The 27,297-nt window shown below is 47.8% G+C and overlaps 1 protein-coding gene across 4 annotated transcripts in view; it reads right to left on the bottom strand.

The window, feature by feature from the left end:
* The window catches only part of LOC126202940 (protein argonaute-2-like), a 250,858-nt gene that overhangs the window by 177,504 nt on the left and 46,057 nt on the right, over window positions 1-27,297 (bottom strand). For all 4 annotated transcript variants that reach the window (XM_049937038.1, XM_049937035.1, XM_049937037.1 and 1 more), the window contains exons 4-5: window positions 15,567-15,617; window positions 12,823-13,485 (exon numbers count right to left, since the gene is read on the bottom strand). In XM_049937038.1, the coding sequence (XP_049792995.1) occupies window positions 12,823-13,485; window positions 15,567-15,617 (714 nt within the window). The remainder of the gene's footprint in view (window positions 1-12,822; window positions 13,486-15,566; window positions 15,618-27,297) is intronic.

The raw sequence follows: 27,297 nt of genomic DNA, 5'->3' as shown, positions 1-27,297 counted from the left end.
AGAGAAAGAAGCTTTGTGATGACTATAGTAGGAAGATGGGGGCTTCTAAAAAACAGTGTAAACAGGAAGTCAAAGCTGCCAGGAAACTGAGCTGAAAACAGGGTTAAACTTGAGAACCAAATACATCAGATTAAACACGATTTTGAAATGGAGGTAGAAACCAAATGTGCAGTAGTGGTAGAGGAAAAACCAGTAAAAGTAAATGAAAATGTAGATTCAAAATTGACTGAAATAGAGAAAAAAGTGGAAGAGGTACGAAATCTAAAGCATAGCGTAAGTGACAGTGGGTCGGATTCTGACTTTAGTTGTAATAATGATAGCAATGACGAAGCCAGTAGTGATGAGAATGAGGTGTTTGAATTTATAATCGATAATCATGGTAATGAAAGAGGATCCTGCTATCTGTCATTTGACTGTGTCTGATAATCATTCTGGTAATCAAGATGATAGGTTTTCCAGGAAAAAGATTGTGGAAATGTTGTATGAAGAAGATGACATGGAAGTGAGGCACTCAGTAATAACAGCAAGTGTACAAGGTATACATGACGAATGCAGAACACTTCAATATTATATTACACTTCACACACAATCAAGTAATATGAAAGTAACAATACATCCTACCACTTACCAACTTCACGGCAACAAGTATGCACTGCAACTGTAGCCTTTGTCATGATGAGGGAGGGGAAACCAGATAGTCATCAATGTTATCCAGGCAGTGGCACCACAAGGCAACAGTACTAAGTTTCTGCTTAGTTAAAATGATTCTGCATGAAGTTCCAATGCAACTGATATCAGTTCCTTTTTTGTCTTTTTCTTTTCTTCCTCCCCACTTCACCTTCAATTTGCATAAACTGGAGTTTTTCCTCCAGAGTTGCGAGAGTGAAGTTTTCTGTTCCCTCATCAACATTTGTCAATGAGTAAACATGTTCTTCAAATTAGTGTTTGTTAGACAGTATGCTTGAAATGTGCAAGTCTGCACTTTTGCATATGCTATTATATGTTCATAAAAATGCGTGTGTTACTACTACTGTGAGATACTCTTTGAGCAGCATGTTTGAGAAATGACAGTTTTCTCATCAGGATTTGCTCAGATAGACTCCACCAGAAATGGCAATGTTAACAGCAGTTCAAATGCTGGAGGAAACAGAACATCCTCAGAGTCTTCCACTATGAGAGACATACTATAATTAATGATGTCAATCCACTATCAAGTTTTGATTAAGATCATCATATAAATTAATGTTTGCGTCTGGCCAAGGGCAAATTATGAATGAAGATTTTATGAAATGTGATTTAGTACATTTCATAATGGGTTTTGTATATTTAATTTATTAAATGACAAAATCCTGTCAAGGTGATGTGAATCATTTTGAATTCATTAAATGCTACAGTTGTATTTATATAGTTTTTGTAAGGGAAGGTTACCTTACACTAGTATAAGTGATCAGGCTAATTTCTCTCCCTGGCTTACCTGAAAGATTTAAGATTATGCAAAAGGCGCAACTAGCTAATCAGCTCTCTTCATTGTTAGTCCACAAATCACACATAATATGTATGTAGCCTCCAAACGAAGCATTGTAAAATGCTAGCATCAAAAGGGGAAAAATATAATTATTATTATTTTGTTTTAATAAGAGTAATAAAGGGAATGAGGCACAAACAAAAAGTGGCCTATGTGTACTATGTTGAAGGGCCAATAGAATATTGGGTTATAGTTTGAATTTAACATGTACCCAAAAGTGGGATATAGTTGCACTGGTATTTCACATGTCAATGATGAAGCACGGATAATAATAAATTAATAAGGTGGGACGTAGTTCTAAGCATAAAATTATAAGAGGCATAACAATAAATGAATATGGTGGGACATAGAGGCATATCCCTACTTCAGGTCGCATATAAAGTTCTATCAGGCAGTCTTCTTCAAAGAGCACAAGGGCCAAATGGAAAACAAAATTGTTGAATACCAAGGTGGCTTTCGCCCCAGTAGATCCTGCACAGAACAAATTTTCAATCTAAAGACTGTGCTAAAATGCAAAGCAGTCAGAAACAGCCCTATAATTTGCACATTTGCTGACACTGAAAAGACATACGACTGTTGACCTACAAGCACTTTTTGATATCCTTGAAGAACAAGGGTTAGATCCAAAATCCCTTAACCTCAACAAAGAAACACTGACTGATACTACCTCCAAGGTGTAATTCATAGGTGAAATACCTGAGCCCTTCCTGATCAAAACTGGCATCCAACAAGGTGATGGGTCATCTACTCTCGTATTCAACCTTCGGCTGGACAAGTTCATCCGTGAATGGGATAAGGAACTGAAGAAGAAAAACTGCTGGAAACCTATACAGATTAGCCAAGTCAAGGACGACTTAAGAATTTCATGTTTAGCTTTTGCTGATGATTTAGCCTAGTGGATGATGAGAAACCAAAAATCTAACTTGCTGATGATTTAGCCTAGTGGATGATGAGAAACCAAAAATCTAACAGGTTGAAGCTCTTAAAGAATGTGCAGAGAAAGTTGGTCTGCAAATATCCTTAAGTCTGATTTCATCGCCACAAAACTGACGCCCAAACCTTTACTACAAAATACAGTCATATCAATACAGTCCCATATTTTCAATACTTAGGTGAAGTCCTTGACAGTACAAGGCAAGAGAAAAATAGCAAAAAACATTCACCTCCAAAAACTAAAGAGAGCCTATGAAGAACCTACAAGGTGTATAATAAAAAATGCTTGTCCAAAAACACTAAAATTAGGCACTATAATACAGTATTAAAACCTGAAGTCTTGTATGCCAGTGAAAACCTGACGGTCAAAACATAAAAAGTGACCTACAAAACTTATTAAAGGATAAACACAAAGTCAGAAAGATACTAGGGCCAAAGAAAACAGCAGAGGGCTATGGACTACAATCTTGTGAAACAACTGATAAATTGAAACTTTCTGGCAGATTAAAACTACCGACTGAGCTAACCAAGCACGACTCACGCTCTGTCCTCAGAGCACTTGCCCGCGAAAGGCAAAGGTCCCGAGTTCGAGTCTCGGTCTGGCACACAGTTTTAATCTGCCAGGAAGTTTCATATCAGTGCACACTCTGCTGCAGAGTGAAAAATCTCATTCTAGTAACTGATAAATTGTCCAACCTTGCAGCAGACATTAGAAAAAGCCGATTAAAATTTTATGAGCAAGTCTCTAGGCTTTGCAAAACAAGACTTATGCACAAAATTCTTAAATACATAGGAGGATTTAAAACTACACCCTGGATACAAGAGGTCACAAAAGCTCAGATAAATTATTCAGGTATATTGGACAAAGTTATTTAGGCAGAAAGTTGACATATGGGAAGTCAAGTCAGAACGAAGCTTGCAGGCACAAAATCGACAGAGGAATGGAAAAGAGCCCATGCAGAAAAAATAAGAGCAGCAGCAGTGTTTATTCTGCAACACATTATGAGGCTGGCCTCAAGGTTGGTAAGGCGTTCTTGTGGTATGGTGTTCCAGTCCTCCAACAAAGCGGTTGACAACTGTTGAATGGTTATTGGTGCTTGTGGACAGGCTGCAATGAGTCTCCCAAAGGCATCCTACATGTGCTCAATGGGATTTAAGTCAGAGGAAGAAAGAGGCAGGCCAGTCCATTCACTGGATATCTTCTTGTTACAAGAGCTGCTCTGCCCATGCCGTTTGGTGTAATCATGCTTCATTGTGTACAAAAATGGTCAGGACCAAAAGCATCCCCAAAAAGACATACATGGGGAAGGAGTACAGTGTCACAGAACTGTTGACTGGTGAGTGTACCATGTTCAAAGATTTGTAGGCCAGTATACACAAGCAACATTACACTTTCCCACACCACAAAACCACCAAAACCATCACATGGACCACCAAAACCATCAAGTTCGACAATGCTGGATGGACCTTCATATGGCATGAAGTAGGAATGCACACTGCACCCAGGAACATTGTCAAACATGATAATTTTGGTGATCCATGGTTATAGTGTGGGGAGGCATAATGTTGCTTGGCAATACTGACTTCCAAACCTTAGGACACTAAACTGTCACTGGCCAATACTATTTTGACACTGTACTTCTCGTGTGTGTCTTTTCAGGGGTGCTTTTGGCCCTGCCTTCATTTTTATACATGACAATGCATGATCACATCAAATGGTATGGGTGGAACTGCTTTTGAAACTAGGAGATATTCGGCGAATGGATGACCCAGGGGAGCATCATAAATCACTGACTTCAGTGTAATTATTGTCTTTGAATAAAAGTGTCATTTCTGTTCATTTCTCTTTGTATTTTTTCACTTAACTCCCATACTATAAATTAACTGTTCTTTCTGTGTGTGGTCCACATTTCAGCAAGCTATGTTATTTGGCAGTGACATCATTGGAAGTGTATATAAATGAATAAAAATTGTAACATAACATCTAAAGTCTGAATTAGATTACTTGACAAATAGTTACATGCTTACTACATGTTTATATGGGGCTGCACTTATGAGGGTGAAGGATTTCTGCGTAGTTTTACTTGGGATTTTTCTCTCCACAGTTAGAGATGCAAAGTTTTCTGTATCCTCTGTCATACAGAAACAAGTACACGTTTTCTGTTAATGTTACATTACATCAATGATAGTGTTTTAAATAATGCAATTGTCAGAACTTCTGTGTGTGATGATATATGTTAGCACTTATACTTGTGTCTTATTATTTGTCTGAGGAACTCATTGGGCAGCATGCAGCAGTTGGAGTTCACCAGCAGATGCTTTCATGTCACAACAAAGTACATCACTAGTACCCAACGCCACATGGGCCACTGAAAAGGTCCATCACATAGACCACTGAAAAGGTCCATCAGAGACAGCAATGTCAAGCATCACAAAGGAAGAAATGCATATCCGCCACACACCCCTCAATGATCTCTCACACTGCTACAGCTCTAGGGAGCCTAAACAAATAATGTTTATCTTTTTCTTTGTTTCATTTGCTATACTTAGAAATAAATGTCAGTGCCTTCAAATAAATCTGTACAACTATACAAGGACACAGTTTAAGGTTGTTAACACAAATGTTGAAAAGTCCTTTACTGATTTACTTCATATTTTTAGCAATAACATACGGAATGTTTGGGCGGACATAGAATACATACATAAAAATATACAAGGTGTGATCAAAAGTAATGGGAATTTTTGTTTTTCTTGTAGTATATTTATTCATCAACATGAACTTTGTCTCCTTCAAAGTAATCCCCCTCAGATACAATACACTTGTGTCAGTGTTTTTCCCAATCTTGCAGGCCCTTCTGGTTGGTTGGTTGGTTTTGGGGAAGGAGACCAGACAGCGTGGTCATCGGTCTCATCGGATTAGGGAAGGATGGGGAAGGAAGTCGGCCGTGCCCTTTCAGAGGAACCATCCCGGCATTTGCCTGGAGTGATTTAGGGAAATCACGGAAAACCTAAATCAGGATGGCCGGACGCGGGATTGAACCGTCGTCCTCCCGAATGCGAGTCCAGTGTCTTACCACTGCGCCACCTCGCTCGGTGGCCCTTCTGGAACTCACTTTTGATTGTGGTGTCCAGCTCCTTCACCAATATTATTTTTATCTCTTCAATGGTGGCAAAAAGTCATCCTTTTATGGTTCTCTTAATCCTTGGGAATAGAAACAAGTCACAAGGGACCATGTCAGGGATATGGTGACTGAGGCAATGCTAACAGTTGTTTCTTTGCCAAAAAATCTCTAACAAGCACTGAGGTTTGTAGAGGAATGTCATCATGACAATTTCACCAACTGGTTTGCCACAATTCTTGTCATTTTCTTCAGATTACTTCACACAAATAGTGCATAACTTCTGGGGTGCCGAGGGGGGGGGGGGGCGCGCGGAGACGGCAAGAGAGTGATGCTGGGGGGGGGGGGGGGCGGAGAAAGCCAGACGGGTGACGGGGAGGGAGGGGCCGCGCGCGGAGACGGCCAGAGAGGGGTGCCACAGGGGGGGGGGGTCGCGGAGACGGCCAGACAGGGGTGCCCGGGGGGTCGCGGAGACGGCCAGAGAGGGGTGCCGGGGGGGTCGCGGAGACGGCCAGAGAGGGGTGCCGGGGGGGGGTCGCGGAGGCGGCCAGAGAGGGGCGCCGGGGGGGGGGGGGGGCTCGCGGAGGCGGCCAGAGACGGGCGCCGGGGGGGGGGGGGGGGGGCGCTCGCGGAGGCGGCCAGAGACGGGCGCCGGGGGGGGGGCTCGCGGAGGCGGCCAGAGAGGGGCGCCGGGGGGGGGCGCTCGCGGAGGCGGCCAGAGAGGGGCGCCGGGGGGGGAGGGCGCGGAGGCGGCCAGAGTTGGCCGCCGGGGGGGAGGCACGCGGAGACGGCATGAGATGGGCGCCAGGGGGGGGGGGGGGGGGGCGCGGAGACGCCATGAGATGGGTGCCGGGGGAGGGGCGCGCGGAGACGGGCAGAGGGGTGCCGGGGGGAGGTCGCGGAGACGGCCAGAGAGGGGTGCCGGGGGGAGGGGTTGCGGAAATGGGGAAATGGCCAGAGAGTGGTGCCAGGGGGGGGAGTCGCGGAGACGGCCAGAGAGGGGCGCCGGGGGGGGAGGGCGCGGAGGCGGCCAGAGAGGGGCGCCGGGGGGGGGGAGGGCGCGGAGGCGGCCAGAGACGGGCGCCAGGGGGGGGGCGCCGGGGGGGCGCCGGGGGGGGGGCGCTGAGGCGGACAGAGAGGGGCGCCGGGGGGGGGGGGTCGCGGAAATGAGGAAACGGCCAGAGAGGGGCGCTGGTGGGGGTGGGGCGCTGAGGCGGCCGGAGGGCGCGGTGGCAGCAAGAGGGGTGTCGTGTGGGGGGGGGGAGGTCGCGCGCGCGGAGACGGACAGGGGAGGTCGCGCGCGCGGAGACGGACAGGGGAGGTCGCGCGCGCGGAGACGGACAGGGGAGGTCGCGCGCGCGGAGACGGACAGGGGAGGTCGCGCGCGCGGAGACGGACAGGGGAGGTCGCGCGCGCGGAGACGGACAGGGGAGGTCGCGCGCGCGGAGACGGACAGGGGAGGTCGCGCGCGCGGAGACGGACAGGGGAGGTCGCGCGCGCGGAGACGGACAGGGGAGGTCGCGCGCGCGGAGACGGACAGGGGAGGTCGCGCGCGCGGAGACGGACAGGGGAGGTCGCGCGCGCGGAGACGGACAGGGGAGGTCGCGCGCGCGGAGACGGACAGGGGAGGTCGCGCGCGCGGAGACGGACAGGGGAGGTCGCGCGCGCGGAGACGGACAGGGGAGGTCGCGCGCGCGGAGACGGACAGGGGAGGTCGCGCGCGCGGAGACGGACAGGGGAGGTCGCGCGCGCGGAGACGGACAGGGGAGGTCGCGCGCGCGGAGACGGACAGGGGAGGTCGCGCGCGCGGAGACGGACAGGGGAGGTCGCGCGCGCGGAGACGGACAGGGGAGGTCGCGCGCGCGGAGACGGACAGGGGAGGTCGCGCGCGCGGAGACGGACAGGGGAGGTCGCGCGCGCGGAGACGGACAGGGGAGGTCGCGCGCGCGGAGACGGACAGGGGAGGTCGCGCGCGCGGAGACGGACAGGGGAGGTCGCGCGCGCGGAGACGGACAGGGGAGGTCGCGCGCGCGGAGACGGACAGGGGAGGTCGCGCGCGCGGAGACGGACAGGGGAGGTCGCGCGCGCGGAGACGGACAGGGGAGGTCGCGCGCGCGGAGACGGACAGGGGAGGTCGCGCGCGCGGAGACGGACAGGGGAGGTCGCGCGCGCGGAGACGGACAGGGGAGGTCGCGCGCGCGGAGACGGACAGGGGAGGTCGCGCTCGCGGAGACGGACAGGGGAGGTCGCGCTCGCGGAGACTGACAGTGGGCAGAGGGGGGGAGGCTCGCGGAGACTGACAGTGGGCAGAGGGGGGGAGGCGCGCGGAGACTGACAGTGGGCAGAGGGGGGGAGGCGCGCGGAGACTGACAGTGGGCAGAGGGGGGGAGGCGCGCGGAGACTGACAGTGGGCAGAGGGGGGGAGGCGCGCGGAGACTGACAGTGGGCAGAGGGGGGGAGGCGCGCGGAGACTGACAGTGGGCAGAGGGGGGGAGGCGCGCGGAGACTGACAGTGGGCAGAGGGGGGGAGGCGCGCGGAGACTGACAGTGGGCAGAGGGGGGGAGGCGCGCGGAGACTGACAGTGGGCAGAGGGGGGGAGGCGCGCGGAGACTGACAGTGGGCAGAGGGGGGGAGGCGCGCGGAGACGGACAGTGGGCAGAGGGGGGGAGGCGCGCGGAGACGGACAGTGGGCAGAGGGGGGGAGGCGCGCGGAGACGGACAGTGGGCAGAGGGGGGGAGGCGCGCGGAGACGGACAGTGGGCAGAGGGGGGGAGGCGCGCGGAGACGGACAGTGGGCAGAGGGGGGGAGGCGCGCGGAGACGGACAGTGGGCAGAGGGGGGGAGGCGCGCGGAGACGGACAGTGGGCAGAGGGGGGGAGGCGCGCGGAGACGGACAGTGGGCAGAGGGGGGGAGGCGCGCGGAGACGGACAGTGGGCAGAGGGGGTGAGGCGCGCGGAGACGGACAGTGGGCAGAGGGGGTGAGGCGCGCGGAGACGGACAGTGGGCAGAGGGGGTGAGGCGCGCGGAGACGGACAGTGGGCAGAGGGGGTGAGGCGCGCGGAGACGGACAGTGGGCAGAGGGGGTGAGGCGCGCGGAGACGGACAGTGGGCAGAGGGGGTGAGGCGCGCGGAGACGGACAGTGGGCAGAGGGGGGGAGGCGCGCGGAGACGGACAGTGGGCAGAGGGGGGGAGGCGCGCGGAGACGGACAGTGGGCAGAGGGGGGGAGGCGCGCGGAGACGGACAGTGGGCAGAGGGGGGGAGGCGCGCGGAGACGGACAGTGGGCAGAGGGGGTGAGGCGCGCGGAGACGGACAGTGGGCAGAGGGGGTGAGGCGCGCGGAGACGGACAGTGGGCAGAGGGGGGGAGGCGCGCGGAGACGGACAGTGGGCAGAGGGGGTGAGGCGCGCGGAGACGGACAGTGGGCAGAGGGGGGGAGGCGCGCGGAGACGGACAGTGGGCAGAGGGGGGGAGGCGCGCGGAGACGGACAGTGGGCAGAGGGGGGGAGGCGCGCGGAGACGGGCAGTGGGCAGAGGGGGTGAGGCGCGCGGAGACGGACAGTGGGCAGAGGGGGTGAGGCGCACGGAGACGGACAGTGGGCAGAGGGGGTGAGGCGCGCGGAGACGGACAGTGGGCAGAGGGGGTGAGGCGCGAGGAGACGGACAGTGGGCAGAGGGGGTGAGGCGCGCGGAGACGGACAGTGGGCAGAGGGGGGGAGGCGCGCGGAGACGGACAGTGGGCAGAGGGGGGAGGCGCGCGGAGACTGACAGTGGGCAGAGGGGGGAGGCGCGCGGAGACTGACAGTGGGCAGAGGGGGGAGGCGCGCGGAGACGGACAGTGGGCAGAGGGGGTGAGGCGCGCGGAGACGGACAGTGGGCAGAGGGGGTGAGGCGCGCGGAGACGGACAGTGGGCAGAGGGGGTGAGGCGCGAGGAGACGGACAGTGGGCAGAGGGGGTGAGGCGCGCGGAGACGGACAGTGGGCAGAGGGGGTGAGGCGCGCGGAGACGGACAGTGGGCAGAGGGGGGGAGGCGCGCGGAGACGGACAGTGGGCAGAGGGGGGGAGGCGCGCGGAGACGGACAGTGGGCAGAGGGGTGGAGGCGCGCGGAGACGGACAGTGGGCAGAGGGGGGGAGGCGCGCGGAGACGGACAGTGGGCAGAGGGGGGGAGGCGCGCGGAGACGGACAGTGGGCAGAGGGGGGGAGGCGCGCGGAGACGGACAGTGGGCAGAGGGGGGGAAGCGCGCGGAGACGGACAGTGGGCAGAGGGGGTGAGGCGCGCGGAGACGGACAGTGGGCAGAGGGGGTGAGGCGCGCGGAGACGGACAGTGGGCAGAGGGGGTGAGGCGCGCGGAGACGGACAGTGGGCAGAGGGGGTGAGGCGCGCGGAAACGGACAGTGGGCAGAGGGGGTGAGGCGCGCGGAGACGGACAGTGGGCAGAGGGGGTGAGGCGCGCGGAGACGGACAGTGGGCAGAGGGGGTGAGGCGCGCGGAGACGGACAGTGGGCAGAGGGGGTGAGGCGCGCGGAGACGGACAGTGGGCAGAGGGGGTGAGGCGCGCGGAGACGGACAGTGGGCAGAGGGGGTGAGGCGCGCGGAGACGGACAGTGGGCAGAGGGGGTGAGGCGCGCGGAGACGGACAGTGGGCAGAGGGGGTGAGGCGCGCGGAGACGGACAGTGGGCAGAGGGGGTGAGGCGCGCGGAGACGGACAGTGGGCAGAGGGGGTGAGGCGCGCGGAGACGGACAGTGGGCAGAGGGGGGGAGGCGCGCGGAGACGGACAGTGGGCAGAGGGGGGGAGGCGCGCGGAGACGGACAGTGGGCAGAGGGGGGGAGGCGCGCGGAGACGGACAGTGGGCAGAGGGGGGGAGGCGCGCGGAGACGGACAGTGGGCAGAGGGGGGGAGGCGCGCGGAGACGGACAGTGGGCAGAGGGGGGAGGGGCGCGGAGACTGTCGGAGGGGAGGGGGGGCGCGGAGACTGTCGGAGGGGAGGGGGGGCGCGGAGACTGTCGGAGGGGAGAGGGGGCGCGGAGACTGTCGGAGGGGAGGGGGGGCGCGGAGACTGTCGGAGGGGAGGGGGGGCGCGGAGACTGTCGGAGGGGAGGGGGGGCGCGGAGACTGTCGGAGGGGAGGGGGGCGCGGTGACTGTCGGAGGGGAGGGGGCGCGGAGACTATCGGAGGGGAGGGGGCGCGGTGACTGTCGGAGGGGAGGTGGGCGCGGTGACTGTCGGAGGGGTGGGGGGCGCGGTGACTGTCGGAGGGGAGGGGGGCGCGGTGACTGTCGGAGGGGAGGGTGGCGCGGAGACTGTCGGAGGGGAGGGGGGGGGGGTCACGGAGACTGTCAGAGGGGGGAGCACGGAGACTGTCAGAGGGGGGGGCGGAGACTGTCAGAGGGGGGGCGGAGACTGTCAGAGGGGGGGCGCGGTGACTGTCAGAGGGGGGGGCGCGGTGACTGTTAGAGGGGGGGGCGCGGTGACTGTCAGAGGGGGGGGCGCGGTGACTGTCAGAGGGGGGGGCGCGGTGACTGTCAGAGGGGGGTGGAGGGGCGCGGAGACTGTCAGAGGGAGGGGGGCGCGGAGACTGTCAGAGGGGGGGGTGGGGGGCGCGTAGACTGTCAGAGGGAGGAGGGCGCTGAGACTGTCAGAGGGAGGAGGGCGCTGAGACTGTCAGAGGGAGGGGGGCGCTGAGACTGTCAGATGGGGGGGGCGCTGAGACTGTCAGATGGGGGGGGGCGCGGTGACTGTCAGATGGGGGGGGGGCGCGGAGACTGTCAGATGGGGGGGGGGGCGCGGAGACTGTCAGATGGGGGGGGGGGGGCGCGGAGACTGTCAGGTGGGGGGGGGGGGGCGCGGGGACTGTCAGAGGGAGGAGGGCGCTGAGACTGTCAGAGGGAGGGGGCGCTGAGACTGTCAGAGGGAGGGGGCGCGCAGACTGTCAGATGGGGGGGGGGGGCGCGGAGACTGTCAGATGGGGGGGGGGGGCGCGGAGACTGTCAGATGGGGGGGGGCGCGGAGACTGTCAGATGGGGGGGGGCGCGGAGACTGTCAGATGGGGGGGGGCGCGGAGACTGTCAGATGGGGTGGGGGGGCGCGGAGACTGTCAGATGGGGTGGGGGGGCGCGGAGACTGTCAGATGTGGGGGGGGGCGTGGTGACTGTCAGATGGGGGGGGGGCGTGGAGACCTACAGATGGGGGGGGGGGGCGTGGAGACTGTCAGAGGGGCGGCGCGTTACCCACTAGGCCTCAACCTCAGCTAATTTCAAGTTGCCGCCCGTTGTACATCACCTGTCATTCAACAACATCTTTGCCCCTGTACGTCTGCCTTGACTGACATCTCTGACCAACCTCTTTGCATTTACACGTCTGCCTGTGTCTGTATGTGTGCGGATGGATATATATATATATGTGTGAGTGCGGGCGGGCGCAAGTGTATACCTGTCCTTTTTTCCCTCAAAGCTAAGTCTTTCCGCTCCCGGAATTGGAATTACTCCTTACCCTATCCCTTAAAACCCACATCTTTTCGTCTTTCCCTCTCCTTCCCTCTTTCCTCATGAAGCAACCGTGGGTTGCGAAAGCTTGAAATTTGTGTCTGTGTTTGTGTGTTTTCTATTGTGTCTATCTACCAGCACTTTGTTAAATCACAGCATTTTTTTAAATATATTTTTCCTGTATATCACGTGGTAGAGGGGGTACATATACCAGATCTTTAATGTGTCCCCAAAGAAAAAAGTCACACTGAGTGAGATCTGGTGATTGGGGAGGCCATTTCATGAACTCCAAAGCACAGAAAGCTCGCTCCGCACCTGAACTTGCCATGTTTGCGGCCAGCGCTGACTATTGGCAAATTACCAAACTATGCCGTGGCAGAATACATAAAAAAAAAAAAACTTTCAGAGTTTCTCTTCAAAATGTCATACTATGATATCTGTACAACGTTTGGTTCTTGTGTATTAAATAATTGAAAGTGTTGCCGGACTTCATGTAACCCTGTTATGTGCCACAATTTACTATAAGTCTTAGTTGGCTACAGTGCAAACCCACAGTACCAACTGTTACAAAACATGTTCGAACCCTTCAGATTGCAATACTGACTGACTAAAACAATCAACTGAGCCAGACAGAAACAAAGTGCGTCAAGAATACCTGTTAACTGGGATATAAAATAAAATGCAAAATATATTGACTATAGCAGTCTGGACGCAATTCCAGAAGCAGTTTTGTGACAGATTTACGAAGTAGCTCACCTTTCTGGGCCTGTGCTGGCTGCTGAGGTGGAGCCAGTTGTTGCTTTGGCACCGGCTGCTGAGGTGGAGCCGGTTGTTGCTGTTGAGGTGGTGGAGGTCCCGTCGGTGACACCTGCTGTGTGGGAGGTTGCTGTTGCCGCCAGACACCACTGGGAGGCCCCAGACTGGGAAAAGCATCTCCTGACGGTGGACCACCTCTTCCTCTGCCCCCGCCATCTCCTCTCCCTCTCCCTCTGCCTCTCTCCCCTGGTCCTCTGCCTCTACCTGGCTGAGGACCCTGTTGCTGCCACTGACCGGATGAGCCACCAACTGCAGCCTCTTGTGGTGGAGAAAAGGGACGCACGTCACCGTCTCCGCCGCCTCTCTCGGCGCGACCCCGACCTCTGCCGTAACCGCGGCCGCCGGGAGTGGAAGGTGCAAATTCCCGCTCCGGACTTGGCACCTGTGGAGGCGGCACCGGTCTCTGCTGCGGTGTCTGAGATACCTCCGGCGGCGGCTGCTGCTGTGGTGCTGGAGCACTCTCCGGTTGCGATGTGCCCGGTGTTTGCGCCGGCGGGCTCTCCGGCGGCGTCAGAGTACTGGCTGCGGCCGCTGTAGTTCCGCTGCTGACATCGGCCCCTACCCGCGCCTGTTTCGCTGCCGCTTTCTTGGCAGCTCGCTTGTCTGAAATTGGGAGACAATCACAAGTGTAGCAAAAATTGATACACAACTCTCCTACCATAAAACTAAATGACGTTTGCTCACATGCTGCAGTGCACTACTCAGGGCACCAGAATATAAACTTAAGTGCAAATGAATCCTGTGAGGCAGGTGTATTAACTACAAGACAGTAAAAATCATTATTTTCAGCAAAATTGAAAAAATTGTCATACCATTTTAACTAAGTCACACAAGACTATTGAATTTTTTTTTTTTTTTTTTGCAAAATAAACTTTTGCACAGCTAACAGTGTTTTTCTTTTAACACTGTAAGCTATTAGTACATTCTACTAACAAGGGAACCTCCCCATTGCACCCCCCTCAGATTTAGTTATAAGTTGGCACAGGGATTAGGCCTTGAAGAACTGAACACAGATCAGTCTGGAAAACAGGAAGAAGTTGTGTGGAACTATGAAAAAAATAAGCAAAATATACAAACTGACTAGTCCATGTGCAAGATAGGCAACATCCAGGAGAGTGTGAGCTCAGGAGTGCCATGGTCCCGTGGTTAGCGTGAGCAGCTGTGGAACGAGAGGTGCTTGGTTCAAGTCTTCCCTCGAGTGAGAAGTTTACTTGTTATTTACAGACAATTATCAGAGTTCAGGCACTCACAAATAATCAACTTTGCTCTCCAAAATTCCAGGACATGTTCAGATTTGCTTGGACATATGCAGGATTTGACGGTCTACACACGGAAAATTTTGAAAACGTTAAAAACATATGTTTTGACAGAGCACAGGGAAAACTGTTCGACTGTGAAACTGTTGCAGTTTATGTGACACACTCTTATGTTTTCATCACTTTTTTGGAAGTGATTATCACATCCACAAGGAAACCTAAATCAGGCAAGGTAGAAGAATCTTTTTACCCATTCGCCATGAGTGCAAGTTAGGTGGGTCGACAACATATTCCTGTCATATGACGCACATGCCATCACCAGTGTCGTATAGAATATATCAGACTTGTTCTCCTGTGGAGGAATCGGTTGACCTATGACCTTGCGATCAAATGTATTCTGTTACCATTGGAGAGGCACGTCCCTTCGTCTACTAATCGCACGGTTTTGCGGTGCGGTCGCAAAACACAGACACTAAACTTATTACAGTGAACAGAGACGTCAATGAACGAACGGACAGATCATAACTTTGCGAAAATAAAGAAATTAAATTTTTCACACGAAGGAAGACTTGAACCAAGGACCTCTTGCTCCGCAGCTGCTCATGCTAATCACGGGACCACAGCGCTCCTGAGCTCACATTAGCCTTGATGTTGCCTATCTTGCGCATGGACTACTCAGTTTGTATATTTTGCTTATTTTTTCATAGTTCCACACAACTACTTCCTGTTTTCTCGATTGATCTGTGGTCAGTTTTTCAAGGCCTATCCACTGTGCCAAATTATAACTAAATCTGAGGGGGGTGCGATGGGGAGGTTCCCTTGTAAGTGTGCAGCTATTTTATGGAAGACATTCAACCGGACTCGGTTTGAAGATAAAAATGAATTTATGTCCCTTTGAAATAACGAAGTTACATTAAAGGAAACATTCCAGAGGCAGGAAATGTTGGTAATGAGCAGGCTGATAAATACATGTCTAGGATCCACACAAGGGCGGGCGGGGGTTAGGGGAGCATAATACTGTGAAAGGTTATAGAGGAATGCATCGCACTGTTGACTCCAATGTGCTAGATGAGCTGCTAGCACTCTTCCATAAGAGATTTAGATATAATCTGCAGTAGTATATGTAAAACTCATTGGTTTCCATAATAACAGTTATCAAAATATAATTTGGCTGAAGGTTGTAAGTAAAATAATATTCCAGCATCAGTGACAACAATCAATTTTCAACAATGACAAAGCCAGCCACTGAGAGCTTTAATTATCTTTGAAAATTGGGAAATGTAGCCAAGAATAGTAAAAAAAAAAATAAAATAAAATAAATAAAAAAAAAATAAACCATGAAGGAAAACTCTCTGCATTTCGCACTATGTGATATTTGGTTATTCGTACACTGATTATAAACATGTCTTCGACAAATGTGATACAAACCTTTTCTAGATAGCGCTTGTCCACCTGATGCCTCCTCATCACCTTCTGCCTCTGAAAAGTAATACAGAAATTAAACAGAACCACTCAGAAATTAAGTGGAATAATTCCAGTACAAAATTAACAAACAAAGTGTCTGAACCAAACATTTTGAGTACTGTAGATTTATTTATAAATGTGCTTAAGCAACTACAGTGACAAGCACTTAATTTTAAGTTAAAGCATCACAAAATTTTATATAACGCTTGCCGAAAAGCAAGAGACAAAATACGGAAAGGAAAAGACTGAAAGAATTGTGTTTCTGTAAAATCCTAATAAAGGTCAAATTATATACTAACACAACTTGTTTCCTGTCCAGATGTCTCTACCAGCAAGAAAACTATTTTCACATTACAGAAAGGTATTTAACACCACATCCATGGCCATCAGCTAGCCAATTACGGCTCGCCCATAAAGATGTCATTACAACTGAAAAACTGTACTGAAATCTAACCAACCAATAATCATCTTGTGGTGTTGCGGTTCTTCTTACCTCCATAACTGCTACGAAAATAGAAATTTCGCCTTATGGAAGACACTTTTTCAGTTTCGTTTTACCCAGACATGTTTCCGCACTTTTTGTGCTATCTACAGTGGGCTTTTTATTTTATTACTGTGAAATTGTTGGTACATATTAACATTTAGTGAAACTCCTGGTACAAAATATTTACAATTGTGAGTGAATAATTGTTGTAAAGTATTATACATCATTTGTTCTAGTTCACAGGTGAGATATTAACAACCTGATGCACTGTATGTTGTTTATTACATTATGTCTAAAGTTCTAGTTATAGCTTAATTGGTGAAAGAGTGGTTGTATTCATTAGTTTACGTACCTTACATGAAGCTATAGGGTATTTATGTTGGTAACTAGTCTGCTACACAATCTGTAACATGTCATCTGCAAACAGCAGAGCTTAATTTTTAGTTTGCTGTTATTATGCATTTATGAGTGGAAATGAGTATATATCGCTTTTTTTCTGTGTAACTTAAGCCTTTGATGTTTAAGTGTTTTCTCTTATGTTTTCGCGAGGTGAATACACTGATTTCTATGACTTATGGTCGTTTGACAACACACTTTCTATGAATTTTCAAACATGGGCAGAGTTTTTGCCGCCATTATGTGTTGTTATTGTGTAGTATTCATTTGCTTCATGGCGTGTTTCTCTGGAAGAGGCACGCAAGTTTGAAGTGTATTTGGTGTTTGGTTTTTTGTGTGCGCGAATGCGAGTGTTGCTGGTTTTTGAGTTTTGTGGTTTATTTTATCCACACTCTTTGCATCATATTCATTCTCCTGTACAATTTGTTTTATTGTGTTGAGTTCTTGTGTGTAATCATGTTCGTTCATGGGTGTTTCGTTCAGTCTGTGTAGTAAATATCTGAAGCTGGCTTCTTTATGAGTTATGGGGTGATTGGATTGGTTATCAAAAATGGTGCTGGTGATAGTAGGTTTCCTGTAGATTGCGAATTCATGCTTTTGGTTCCTCTTGTGTATGGTGAGATCTAAGAAATTAAGTTTTTCATCTGTTTGCGTTTCAATGGTGACCTGTATTTGCAGGTGGATGGAGTTTATGTTGTCATGGGGTTCTTTTATGCCAGGCTGTGGTTCATCAATTAAGCAAATTATACCATCTACATATCTGTACCAATACATTATTTTGTACTGTTTTAGTATTACAACTTTGTCAAAGATTTGTTTTTCTATCTGACAGGGGAAAATATCAGCTAGGAGGCGACTGATTGGGGATCCCATAGGTAGTCCATCTTGTTGAGAGTAAAATTTGTTGTTCAATGTGCAGTTGTTTTGCTCTGTTATGAGCCAGAGTATGGCTGATATTTCTTGTGGGTATGTTTCCTTGTAGTTGGAGGTTTCTTTCTATGATGTTGATGGTTTTTGTTGCGATTTGTGTGTACATGGAAATTATGTCACATGAAATTAACGTTGCTGTGTTTGATATGTTTTCAATTCTTATTTTTTCTATTAAGTCACTTGAGTTATTTAGACTTCTGTTTTCAGTGAATTTGTATATTGTCTGTAGCAGTGTGTGTGTGTGTGTGTGTTTTTTTTTTTTTTTTTTTTTTTTTTTTTTTTTTTTTTTGCTAAGTAGTATGATGTTGCTTCAGTTAAGTTTACCAATGGACATAACAGACTTAAGAAGTGACCCATCAAACCGATACCAAAGTAACTTATAAAAAACCCTGAAAAACATAGAAAATTTTTACAGAAAAACAGATCAAAAGAACAATAAAGAAAAATTCCAAGGCCCCCCACCCTAAAATCATTACATAAAGTTCACAAACCTGGAGTACCTATACGTCCACTGATAAACTGACTTACAGATCCTTAAACCTAGCAGCAGCTTATACCAAAAATTAACTATAGAAGAAAACTATCACATCCAAAAATCAATATCTCAAAGAAAGAAAGTACTAAATGAATACACATCAATGTGCACTAAAACCCTCTTTGCACAACTGAAGTCATGGAAATCAGCGTATTCACCTCACTCTCCATAGTACTCTATCCTGTGCAAGGCACAAGCAACCTACAGCCTTCTGAATCTGCTTAGTGTATTCATCTCTTGGTCTCCCTCTACGATTTTTATCCTCCATGCTGCCCTCCAATACTAAATTGGTGATCCCTTGATGCCTCACAATATGCCCTACCAACCGATCCCTTCTTCTAGTCAAGTTGTGCCACAAACTCCTCTTCTCCCCAATCCTGTTCAACACCTACTCATTAGTTATGTGATCTACCCATCTAATCTTCAGCATTCTTCTGTAGCACCACATTTCGAAAGCTTCTATTCTCTTCTTGTCTAAACTATTTATCGTGCATGTTTCACTTCCATACAAGGCTACACTCCATACAAATACTTTCAGAAACGACTTCCTGACACTTAAATCTGTACTCGATGTTAACAATTTCTCTTCTTCAGAAACGCTTTCCTTGCCATTGCCAGTCTACATTTTATATCCCCTCTACTTTGACCATCATCAGTTATTTTGCTCCCCAAATAGCAAACCTCGTTTGCTACTTTAAGCGTCTCATTTCCTAACCCAATTCCTTTAGCATCATCACCCGATTTAATTCGACTACATTCCATTATCCTCATTTTGCTTTTGTTGATGTTCATCTTATATCCTCCTTTCAACACACTGTCCATTCCATTCAACTGCTCTTCCAGGTCCTTTGCTGTCTCTGACAGAATTACAATGTCATTGGCGAACCTCAACGTTTTTATTTCTTCTCCATGGATTTTAATTCCTACTCCAAATTTTTCTTTTGTTTCCTTTACTGCTTGCTCAATATACAGATTGAACAACATTGGGGAGAGGCTACAACCCTGTCACTCCCTTCCCAACCACTGCTTCCTTTCATGCCCCTCGACTCTTATAACTGCCATCTGGTATCTGTACAAATTGTAAATAGCCTTTCGCTCTCTGTATTTTACCCCCGCCACCTTCAGAATTTGAAAGAGTATCCCAGTCAACATTGTCAAAAGCTTTCTCTAAGTCTACAAATGCTAGAAACATAGGTTTGCCTTTCCTTAATCTTTTTTCTATGATAAGTCGTAAGGTCAGTATTGCCTCACGTGTTCCAACATTTCTACGGAATCCAAACTGATCTTCCCCGAGGTCGGCTTCTACCAGTTTTTCCATTTGTCTGTAAAGAACTCGTGCTAGTATTTTGCAGCCGCGGCTTATTAAACTGATAGTTCGGTAATTTTCACATCTGTCAACACCTGCTTTCTTTGGGATTGGAATTATTATATTCTTCTTGAAGTTTGAGGGTATTTCGTCTGTCTCATACATCTTGTTCACAGATGGTAGAGTTTTGTTAGGTCAGGCTCTCCCAAGGCAGTCAGCAGTTCTAACGGAATGTTGTCTACTCCCGGGGCCTTGTTTCGCCTCAGGTCTTTCAGTGCTCTGTCAAACTCTTCACGCAGTATCGTATGTCCCATTTCATCTTCATCTACATTCTCTTCCATTTCCATAATATTGTCCTCAAGTACATCACCCTTGTATAGACCCTCTATATACTCCCCTTCCACCTTTCTGCTTTCCCTTCTTTGCTTAGAACTGGGTTTCCATCTGAGCTCTTGATATTCATGCAAGTGGTTCTCTTATCTCGAAAGGTCTCTTTAATTTTCCTTTAGGCAGTATCTATCTTACCCCTAGTGAGATAAGCCTCTACATCCTTACATTTGTCCTCTAGCCATCCCTGCTTAGCCATTTTGCACTTCCTGTCGATATCATTTTTCAGATGTTTGTATTCCTTTTTGCCTGCTTCATTTACCACATTTTTGTATTTTCTCCTTTCATCAATTAAATTCAATATCTCTTCTGTTACCCAATGATTTCTATTAGCCCTCGTCATTTTACCTACTTGATCCTCTGCTACCTTCACTATTTCATCTCATAGCTACCCATTCTTCTTCTACATTTCTCCCATTCTTGTCAATCATTCCCTAATGCTCTCCGTGAAACTCTGTACAACCTCTGGTTTAATTAGTTTATCCAGGTCCCATCTCCTCAAATTTCCACCTTTTTGCAGTTTCTTCAGTTTTAATCTACCATAAATGCATAATAAAGAGAAAAATAAAAATTATGTTTTGCTGTTTGCAGGTGACATAGATTGTGTAGCAGACTAGCTACCAACATAAATACCCAACAGCTTCATGTAAAGTACGTAAACCAATGCGTACATTCGCTCTTTTGCCAACTGAATTATGACTAGAACTTTCGGCATAATGTAATAAACAACATAAAATGCATCAGGTCATTGATACATATCTCAACTGTGAACTGGAACCAACTGATGTATAATATTTTACAACAATTATTCACTCACAATTGAAAATATTTTGTACCAAACGTTTCTCTAAATGTTAATATGTAACAACAATTTTCCAGTAAGAAAATAAAATAACCCACTGTAGATAGCACAAAAAGTGCTGAAACATGTCTGGGTAAAACGAAACTGAAACGCCATAGTTTCTACTACCCAACAAAATCAAGGTCACACGTAAAATGACATCCAACTACTGACATGTGGGGCAAGGACATTATCATATCTGACACACTTCAACTTATAATTTGAATCTACTTTTTGGAAAGCATCACACGCCACTTACAACGGAAGATTTCTTTCCATGACATTCGTTAATGCAGATGTCATTGTGTATCTTGCTGATAATGTCTAAGATCTTCATCTCTTTCTAACCAGAGGGTTAGACAGGATCCATGTTAAATCATTCAGATCATCTAACTTACCATCTCAGATTTTGTTGAAATGCCTTCTTTAGTCTTCATGTGGAGCTAAGTACCATACCAAATTTTAGCATTTTATTCTTTTTCCATTTCATAGCACTTCAAATTTTGGAAGTTTTGTCATTTTTAAAATTGTAATGGCACAAAACACCAACATTTTGAAAATAAATTACAATTTCTGTATTTATTATCCAAACTGCGTGAAATTTGGTGGTTATATGCTACATAACATTGTTGTTGTTGTTGTTGTTGTCTTCAGTTGAAAGACTGTTTTGTTAGAGCTCCATGCTACTCTATTCTGTGCAAGCCTCTTCATCTCCGATTAATTACTACAACCTACATCCTTCTGACTACTTACTATCTTCACCTCTTGACTCCCTATATGATTTTAACCCCCACACTTCCCTCCAAAACCAAGAATGTGAACTCCTGATGTCTCAGAATGTGTCCTATCAACCAATCCTTTCTTTTGGTCATGTTCTACCATAAATTTCGTGTCTTCCCAGTTCTACGCATTACCGCACCATTAGTTACATGATCTACCTATGTGAACTTCAACATTCTTCTGTAGCGCCACTTTTTGGAAACTTCTATTCACTTTTTGTTTACACTGTTTATCATCCATGTTTCATTTCCATACATGGCTACACTCTATACAAATACATCCAGAAAAGACTTTCTGACACTTAAATTGATATTAAAAGTTAGTAAATTTCTCTTCTTCAGAAATGCTTTTCTTCCCATTGCCAGCCTACATTTTATATCCTCTCTACTTTGACCATCATCAGTTGTCTTGCTGCCCAAACAACAAAATTCATCTGGTACTTTGTGTGTCTTGTTTCCTAATCTAATTGCCTTAGTATCTCCTCATTTAATTTGACTACATTCCATTATCCTTGTCTTGCTTTAGTTGATGTTAATCTTATATCCTCCTTTCAAGACAATGTCCATTCCATTCAACAGCTCTTCCAAGATCTTTGCTGTCTCTCACAGAATTACAATGTAATCAGCAAACCTCAAAGTTTTTATTTTTTTTCCCTGGACTTCAATCACTACTCCAAATTTTTCTTTTGTTTCCTTTACTGCTTGCTCAATGTAGGGGATAGACTGCAACCTGTCTCACTCCTTTCCCAACCACTGCTTCCCTTTCATACCCCTTGGCTCTTTTAACTGCCATCTGGTTTCTGTACAAGTTGTAAATAGCCTTTCGCTCCCTTCAGAATTTCAAAAAGAATATTCCAGTCAACATTGTCAAAAACTAAGTCTACAAATGCTATAAACATAGGTTTGCCTTTCCTTAACCTATCTTCTAAGGTAAGTCTGAGTTAGTATTAACTATCATGTTCCTATATTTCTTCCCTGAGGTCAGCTTCTATCAGTTTTTCCATTCTTCTGTAAAGAATTCATGTTAGTAGTTTGCAACCTTTATTTATTAAACCGGTAGTTTGGTAATTTTCACAGCTGTCAGTAAATGCTTTCTTTGGAATTGGAATTATTACATTCCTCTAGGTGTCACAGTATTTCACCTATCTCATACATCTTTCACACCAGATAGTATAGTTTTGTCATGGCTGGCTCCCCCAAGGCTACTAGTAGTTCTTAAAGAATATCGTCTACTCCCGGGGCCTTGTTTCAACTTTGATCTTTCAGAGCTCTGTCAAATTCTTCTCACAGCATCATATCTTACATCTCATCTCCATCTACATCCACTTCCCTTTCGATAAAATTGCCTTCAAGTTTATCTCCCTTGTACAGATCCTCTACATACTACTTCCACCTTTCAGCTTTCCCTTCTTTCAAAGGGCCTCATCCATTTTCTTTACTCCAAAGGCCTCTAATTTTCTTGAAGGCTATATCTATCTTTCACCTAATGAAATAGGTTTCTAAATCCTTACATTCATCCTCTAGCCACTCCTCATGAGCTGTTTTGCACTTCCTGTTAGCCTGATTTTTTCAACTTTTAATTCCCTTTTGGCTGCTTCATTTGCCGCATTTTTATATTTTCTTCATCGATTAAATTCAATATTTCTTGTGTTATTCAATATTTCTTCAATGTATTTCTACTAGGCCTTTTCTGTTTACCTATTTGATTCTCTGGTGCCTTCACTATTTCATCTCTTACAGCTATCCGTTAATCATGTGTTTCTTTCCTCATTTTAGTAAACTGTTGTCCAATGCTTCTCCAGAAATTCTCAGCAACCTCTGGTTCTTTCCATTTATCCAGGCGCCATTCTTTAACTTCCTACCTTTTTGCAATTTCTTCATTTTGAACCTATAGTTCACAAGCAAATTGTGATACCAAAGTCCACACCTGTCCCTGGAAATATTTTAAATTTTAAACCTGGTCCTTAAATCTTTGTCTTACATTTACATAATTAATCTGAAACCTTCCAGTGTCTCCAGATCTCTTCCACATATACAGCCTTCTTTTATGATTCCCAAATCAAGTGTTAGTGATTATTAAATTACGCCCTGTGCAAAGCTCTACCAGGCGGCTTCCTCTTTCATTCCTTTCCCCAGTCCATATTATCTACTGCTTTTCCTTCTCTTCCTTTTCCTACTATCAAATTATTCTCCACTAGAACTCATACTGCCCACCTTGAATGTTAACCAAATGTGTACTTCTCCACCCAGATCATATTATAAAATCACACGTCAATTTGCCAATGAACTTTTCTATTAATGACCACTTCTGCAACACCCTGCTTCTTTACAACATTTTCTGACCTCATTCTAACTTGTCATATAGGTCTCTATGGTACCTACTGTAATACTTTGGCTATAAACTTTCACCTCATTATTTTCAACTTTCCAAACCTTTTTTCTGTCATTCCTTTTGTCTCTCGACCATCCAACCATGTATCCTTCCTCATTCTACCTCAGCCAGATCCAGAAACCCCAGTCACACGCCCTCTTCCTGAAATCTTGCCTGGCACATGGTATCCCATCTAATGGGGTTACAATCAGAATGGCATCTTGATATGTCACCCAACTTACTGTAAGAACCTTCACCTTTTCCAACTTCATCAGCCCCTCACCCTCACCAATCCAACCTCAAACCATATTTGACAGCCTCCACTCCTTTCGTAAAATGTTTCTACTCCATGATCCCAACTTCCTAAATGCTATCACTGCAGAAACTCTTCCCCTTCAACATATGGAGCAGCATTCCCAGCAACCTCTGAGGAAGCTATCCCAGTTACTCCTGTCCTATTCTCACATGGGATTACCTACAGACAAGACAGAGCCTACCACACTGATCCAAGATCCCATCAACCCCTCATAGGTTCCCGAACGTGCATTACAGACTTACTTTTCGCACCCTCAAGAACTGCCTCTACCCTCCATGAAACAATGCTCCTGAAGACCCATCCCTTGAAAGTCTTGTCAACCTTTCTGCCAAAACTCTGACCCTTGTTGAAGTCTCAGTATTATATAGGCCTCACCTTCAACCCAAAACCAAGGTTCAATCAAACTGGACTTGCAAAGAACCTTCTTTCCTTTACTCATTCTCTACAATGAAAATATTTCTTCGCCACACCCCAAACTGACAACAGCCAACCAAAACACTTATAGAACCTTGTTTACAACAGTTCCGACCTCCCTCCAATTGTAGAGGGATTCTGCTAACTTGTTACCAATTTCCTCATCTTACCATTTGCCTTGTCTCTTCTGTTCCCAACTTTCCTTCCCCAGCCAGATCATGTACTACCTTCTCCTACCACCCTTCCTCTCCCATCCCCCAATCCCCCACATGGGCATATTCTCTCTCTCTCTCTCTCTCTCTCTCTCACTCACACACACACACACACACACACACACACACACACACCGTAATAGCCAAGTCACACCGCAACCACGAGAGAGAGAGAGAGGTTTTTTTTTTTTGGGGGGGGGAGGGGGTAGATTTTACTAATGCTTCCACTCCTTTCCATTTCAAATCATGATTTACTTTTTACGTTTTTCTTTCAAGGATCAGGAGCACCTTCTCCCCAGAGGCATCAGGGCACTGCTTCGGTTACCACAGCATAGTTACATCCCTGTGTTCATGTCAGAGCAAGAGAAAAATTTCTTCTTGTTTGGATAGGCTTGGCCCAGGAAGCAGCTATACTTTATTCATCATAAGAATAGACCTGATGCAAACAAAGCCAAACGCAGTGACTGGTCAGCAGCTGTAGCTCTCACACTGGTGCTGTTCCACTCTCACAAGTAGGTCCAACTTATGTATTGGATACCTCATTACTTTGTCATAGTAAATGAAACTTAAAGACATTCTGATGTATTAACGACGAATAATGTTTTTCTTAATCATACTGTAGCTATGTAATATTTATTTCAAAAATTGTGTACAGTAACAGTTTCTGTATGCGCTACTTGTCTTCTGAGTGTGTTGCTGTTCATATCTATGGTGAAAATGGATGACACTGCTTCCTGCTTCGTAGTGAAACACATGCACGGACATTAACGGCGAGAAAAAAGTTGTTCCTAACGTTTTTCACAAGATTACAGAGAAAAATCAGCTTTAACACTTTTCGAGAAACCCCATATAGCAAAAATACGAAACTGATGTAATATGCATGGCATACAGTAGCACCATAGATTGATAATCTTGTGTCCACACGGGCGGCAGTCCACAACACGTTGGGGTCTGTAATTTTTAGTGTCTGGTTTGAATACCTAAATCATTTGAATATAAAATTCATCAACTATAAGGTAATTAACTCATTCTTAAACATCATTTTTTAAGAAAAATTCACGTCTTCTAGTTTCTAATTACCTGTTGCACGCTAGATTATGATTTTCACTGCAAATACAGGTTCTTAATCATCAATATTTTATGAAAGATTGTTGGATTTGAGAAAACATTATACAAATTTTTTAGAGAAAAATGAAAAATCAAATACTCTGAATACGCCCATTGCCTTGAAGGACAGATGTGGCCTTGCACGAGCCAGAGTGATCAGTGTCATAGAAAAACAGAAAACAATAATTTTCATGTCGTCGAACACACCGTGCAAATGCTGCATATTTACAGTTATCGTGTGTGTGTGTGTGTGTGTGTGTGTGTGTGTGTGTGTGTGTGTGTGTGTGTGTTTTGGGAATTACGGGGACTCAACGTCGAGGTCATCAGAGCCCTGACACACATTAAAAGAAACAAATGTGGACAAATTTAGTAAAATGGAAGCATACACACAAAGAAAGCGAGAAAAGATGCAAATGCTGTATAAGAAAATAAAACGTAAGGAAACCAGAAAGGAGTATCAAGGATGTCACAGGAAATTGTCACTGGCTGGCCATCTACGTAAAATATGGGTGAGCCAGTCATCCTGTGAGCAAATTAAGACCCTTCCCTACAGTCTTGGTAAAAACAATGGACAAGTCACAGAACTTTAAAACTTTAACCACATTCTTTTGAGTATTTCCTAAAAGAGATGGCAGATCCGGTGGCAAGTCTGTCGCGGCCCGCTGGTCAGAAAATAAAACGCAATCCAATAAAAAGTGGTGCACAGTGACCTGGATGCCACAAGTACCACACATTGGAGGGTCCCTCGCCGGAGCAGGAAGCCATGTGCCATAGGACTGTGGCCTATGCAAAGCCGAGTGAGGAGAACCTCGTCCTGTCTATGGGGCTGGTAGGAAGTACACCACACACATGTTGTGGGCTTGACTGAACGGAGCTTATTGTCAGTCATTTCCAGCCACTCATTCTCCCACCGACGCATGACTCGTGAGCTCAACAGTGAAGTAAGTGCATGAAGGGGATGGCATACTGAAAGACTTGCAGATCGAGACACGCCTCCTTGGCTGCGATATCTGCCCTTTCGCTCCCAGCAATGCCGACGTGCCCTGGAACCCAGCACAAAGCCACCTCCTTCCCCAGTCGTTTTAGTTGGAGGAGGGCATCCTGGATGGTGTGGACTATTTTATGTGCAGGATACAAATGTTGCAATGAGTGAAGGGCACTGAGCGAGTCGGAACACACAAGAAATTTAGGACGGGAAGAGAATCTCATCTGCTCCAGTGCCCGCAAGATCGCAGACAATCCTGTACCAAAGACAGTAAGTGCTCGAGACAGTCGGACCTTGAGGACACGATCTGGAAAAACAGAGCAACCAACAGAATCCTCCTGTTTCGACCCATCCGTAGAAAAAGCTACATAGTCGTGGTGCTCTGCTAAAATGGCAGAAAATGTTGCATTAAAAACAGTGGCAGGAGTGCAATCTCTCTTGTACTGCACTAAATCTAAAATCACTCTGGGCCTCTCCAGTAACCAGGGAAGCAGGTGGTTAAAACCCTGGATTTGGGGCTGTACAGGCTCTACACCGAGGGACTCCAGCACACGTTGCACACAGATCCCCAATGGCATCGTGGCTCAGGGACGGTTGGAAAAAAGGCACTCCAGAGGTGGACGAGCAACAAT

Source organism: Schistocerca nitens, chromosome 9, assembly GCF_023898315.1.
Source record: "Schistocerca nitens isolate TAMUIC-IGC-003100 chromosome 9, iqSchNite1.1, whole genome shotgun sequence".
In the NCBI taxonomy this organism is placed as follows: domain Eukaryota; kingdom Metazoa; phylum Arthropoda; class Insecta; order Orthoptera; family Acrididae; genus Schistocerca; species Schistocerca nitens.
Note: the sequence above shows the minus strand (reverse complement) of the source record. Positions and strands in the feature narration are given on the sequence as shown.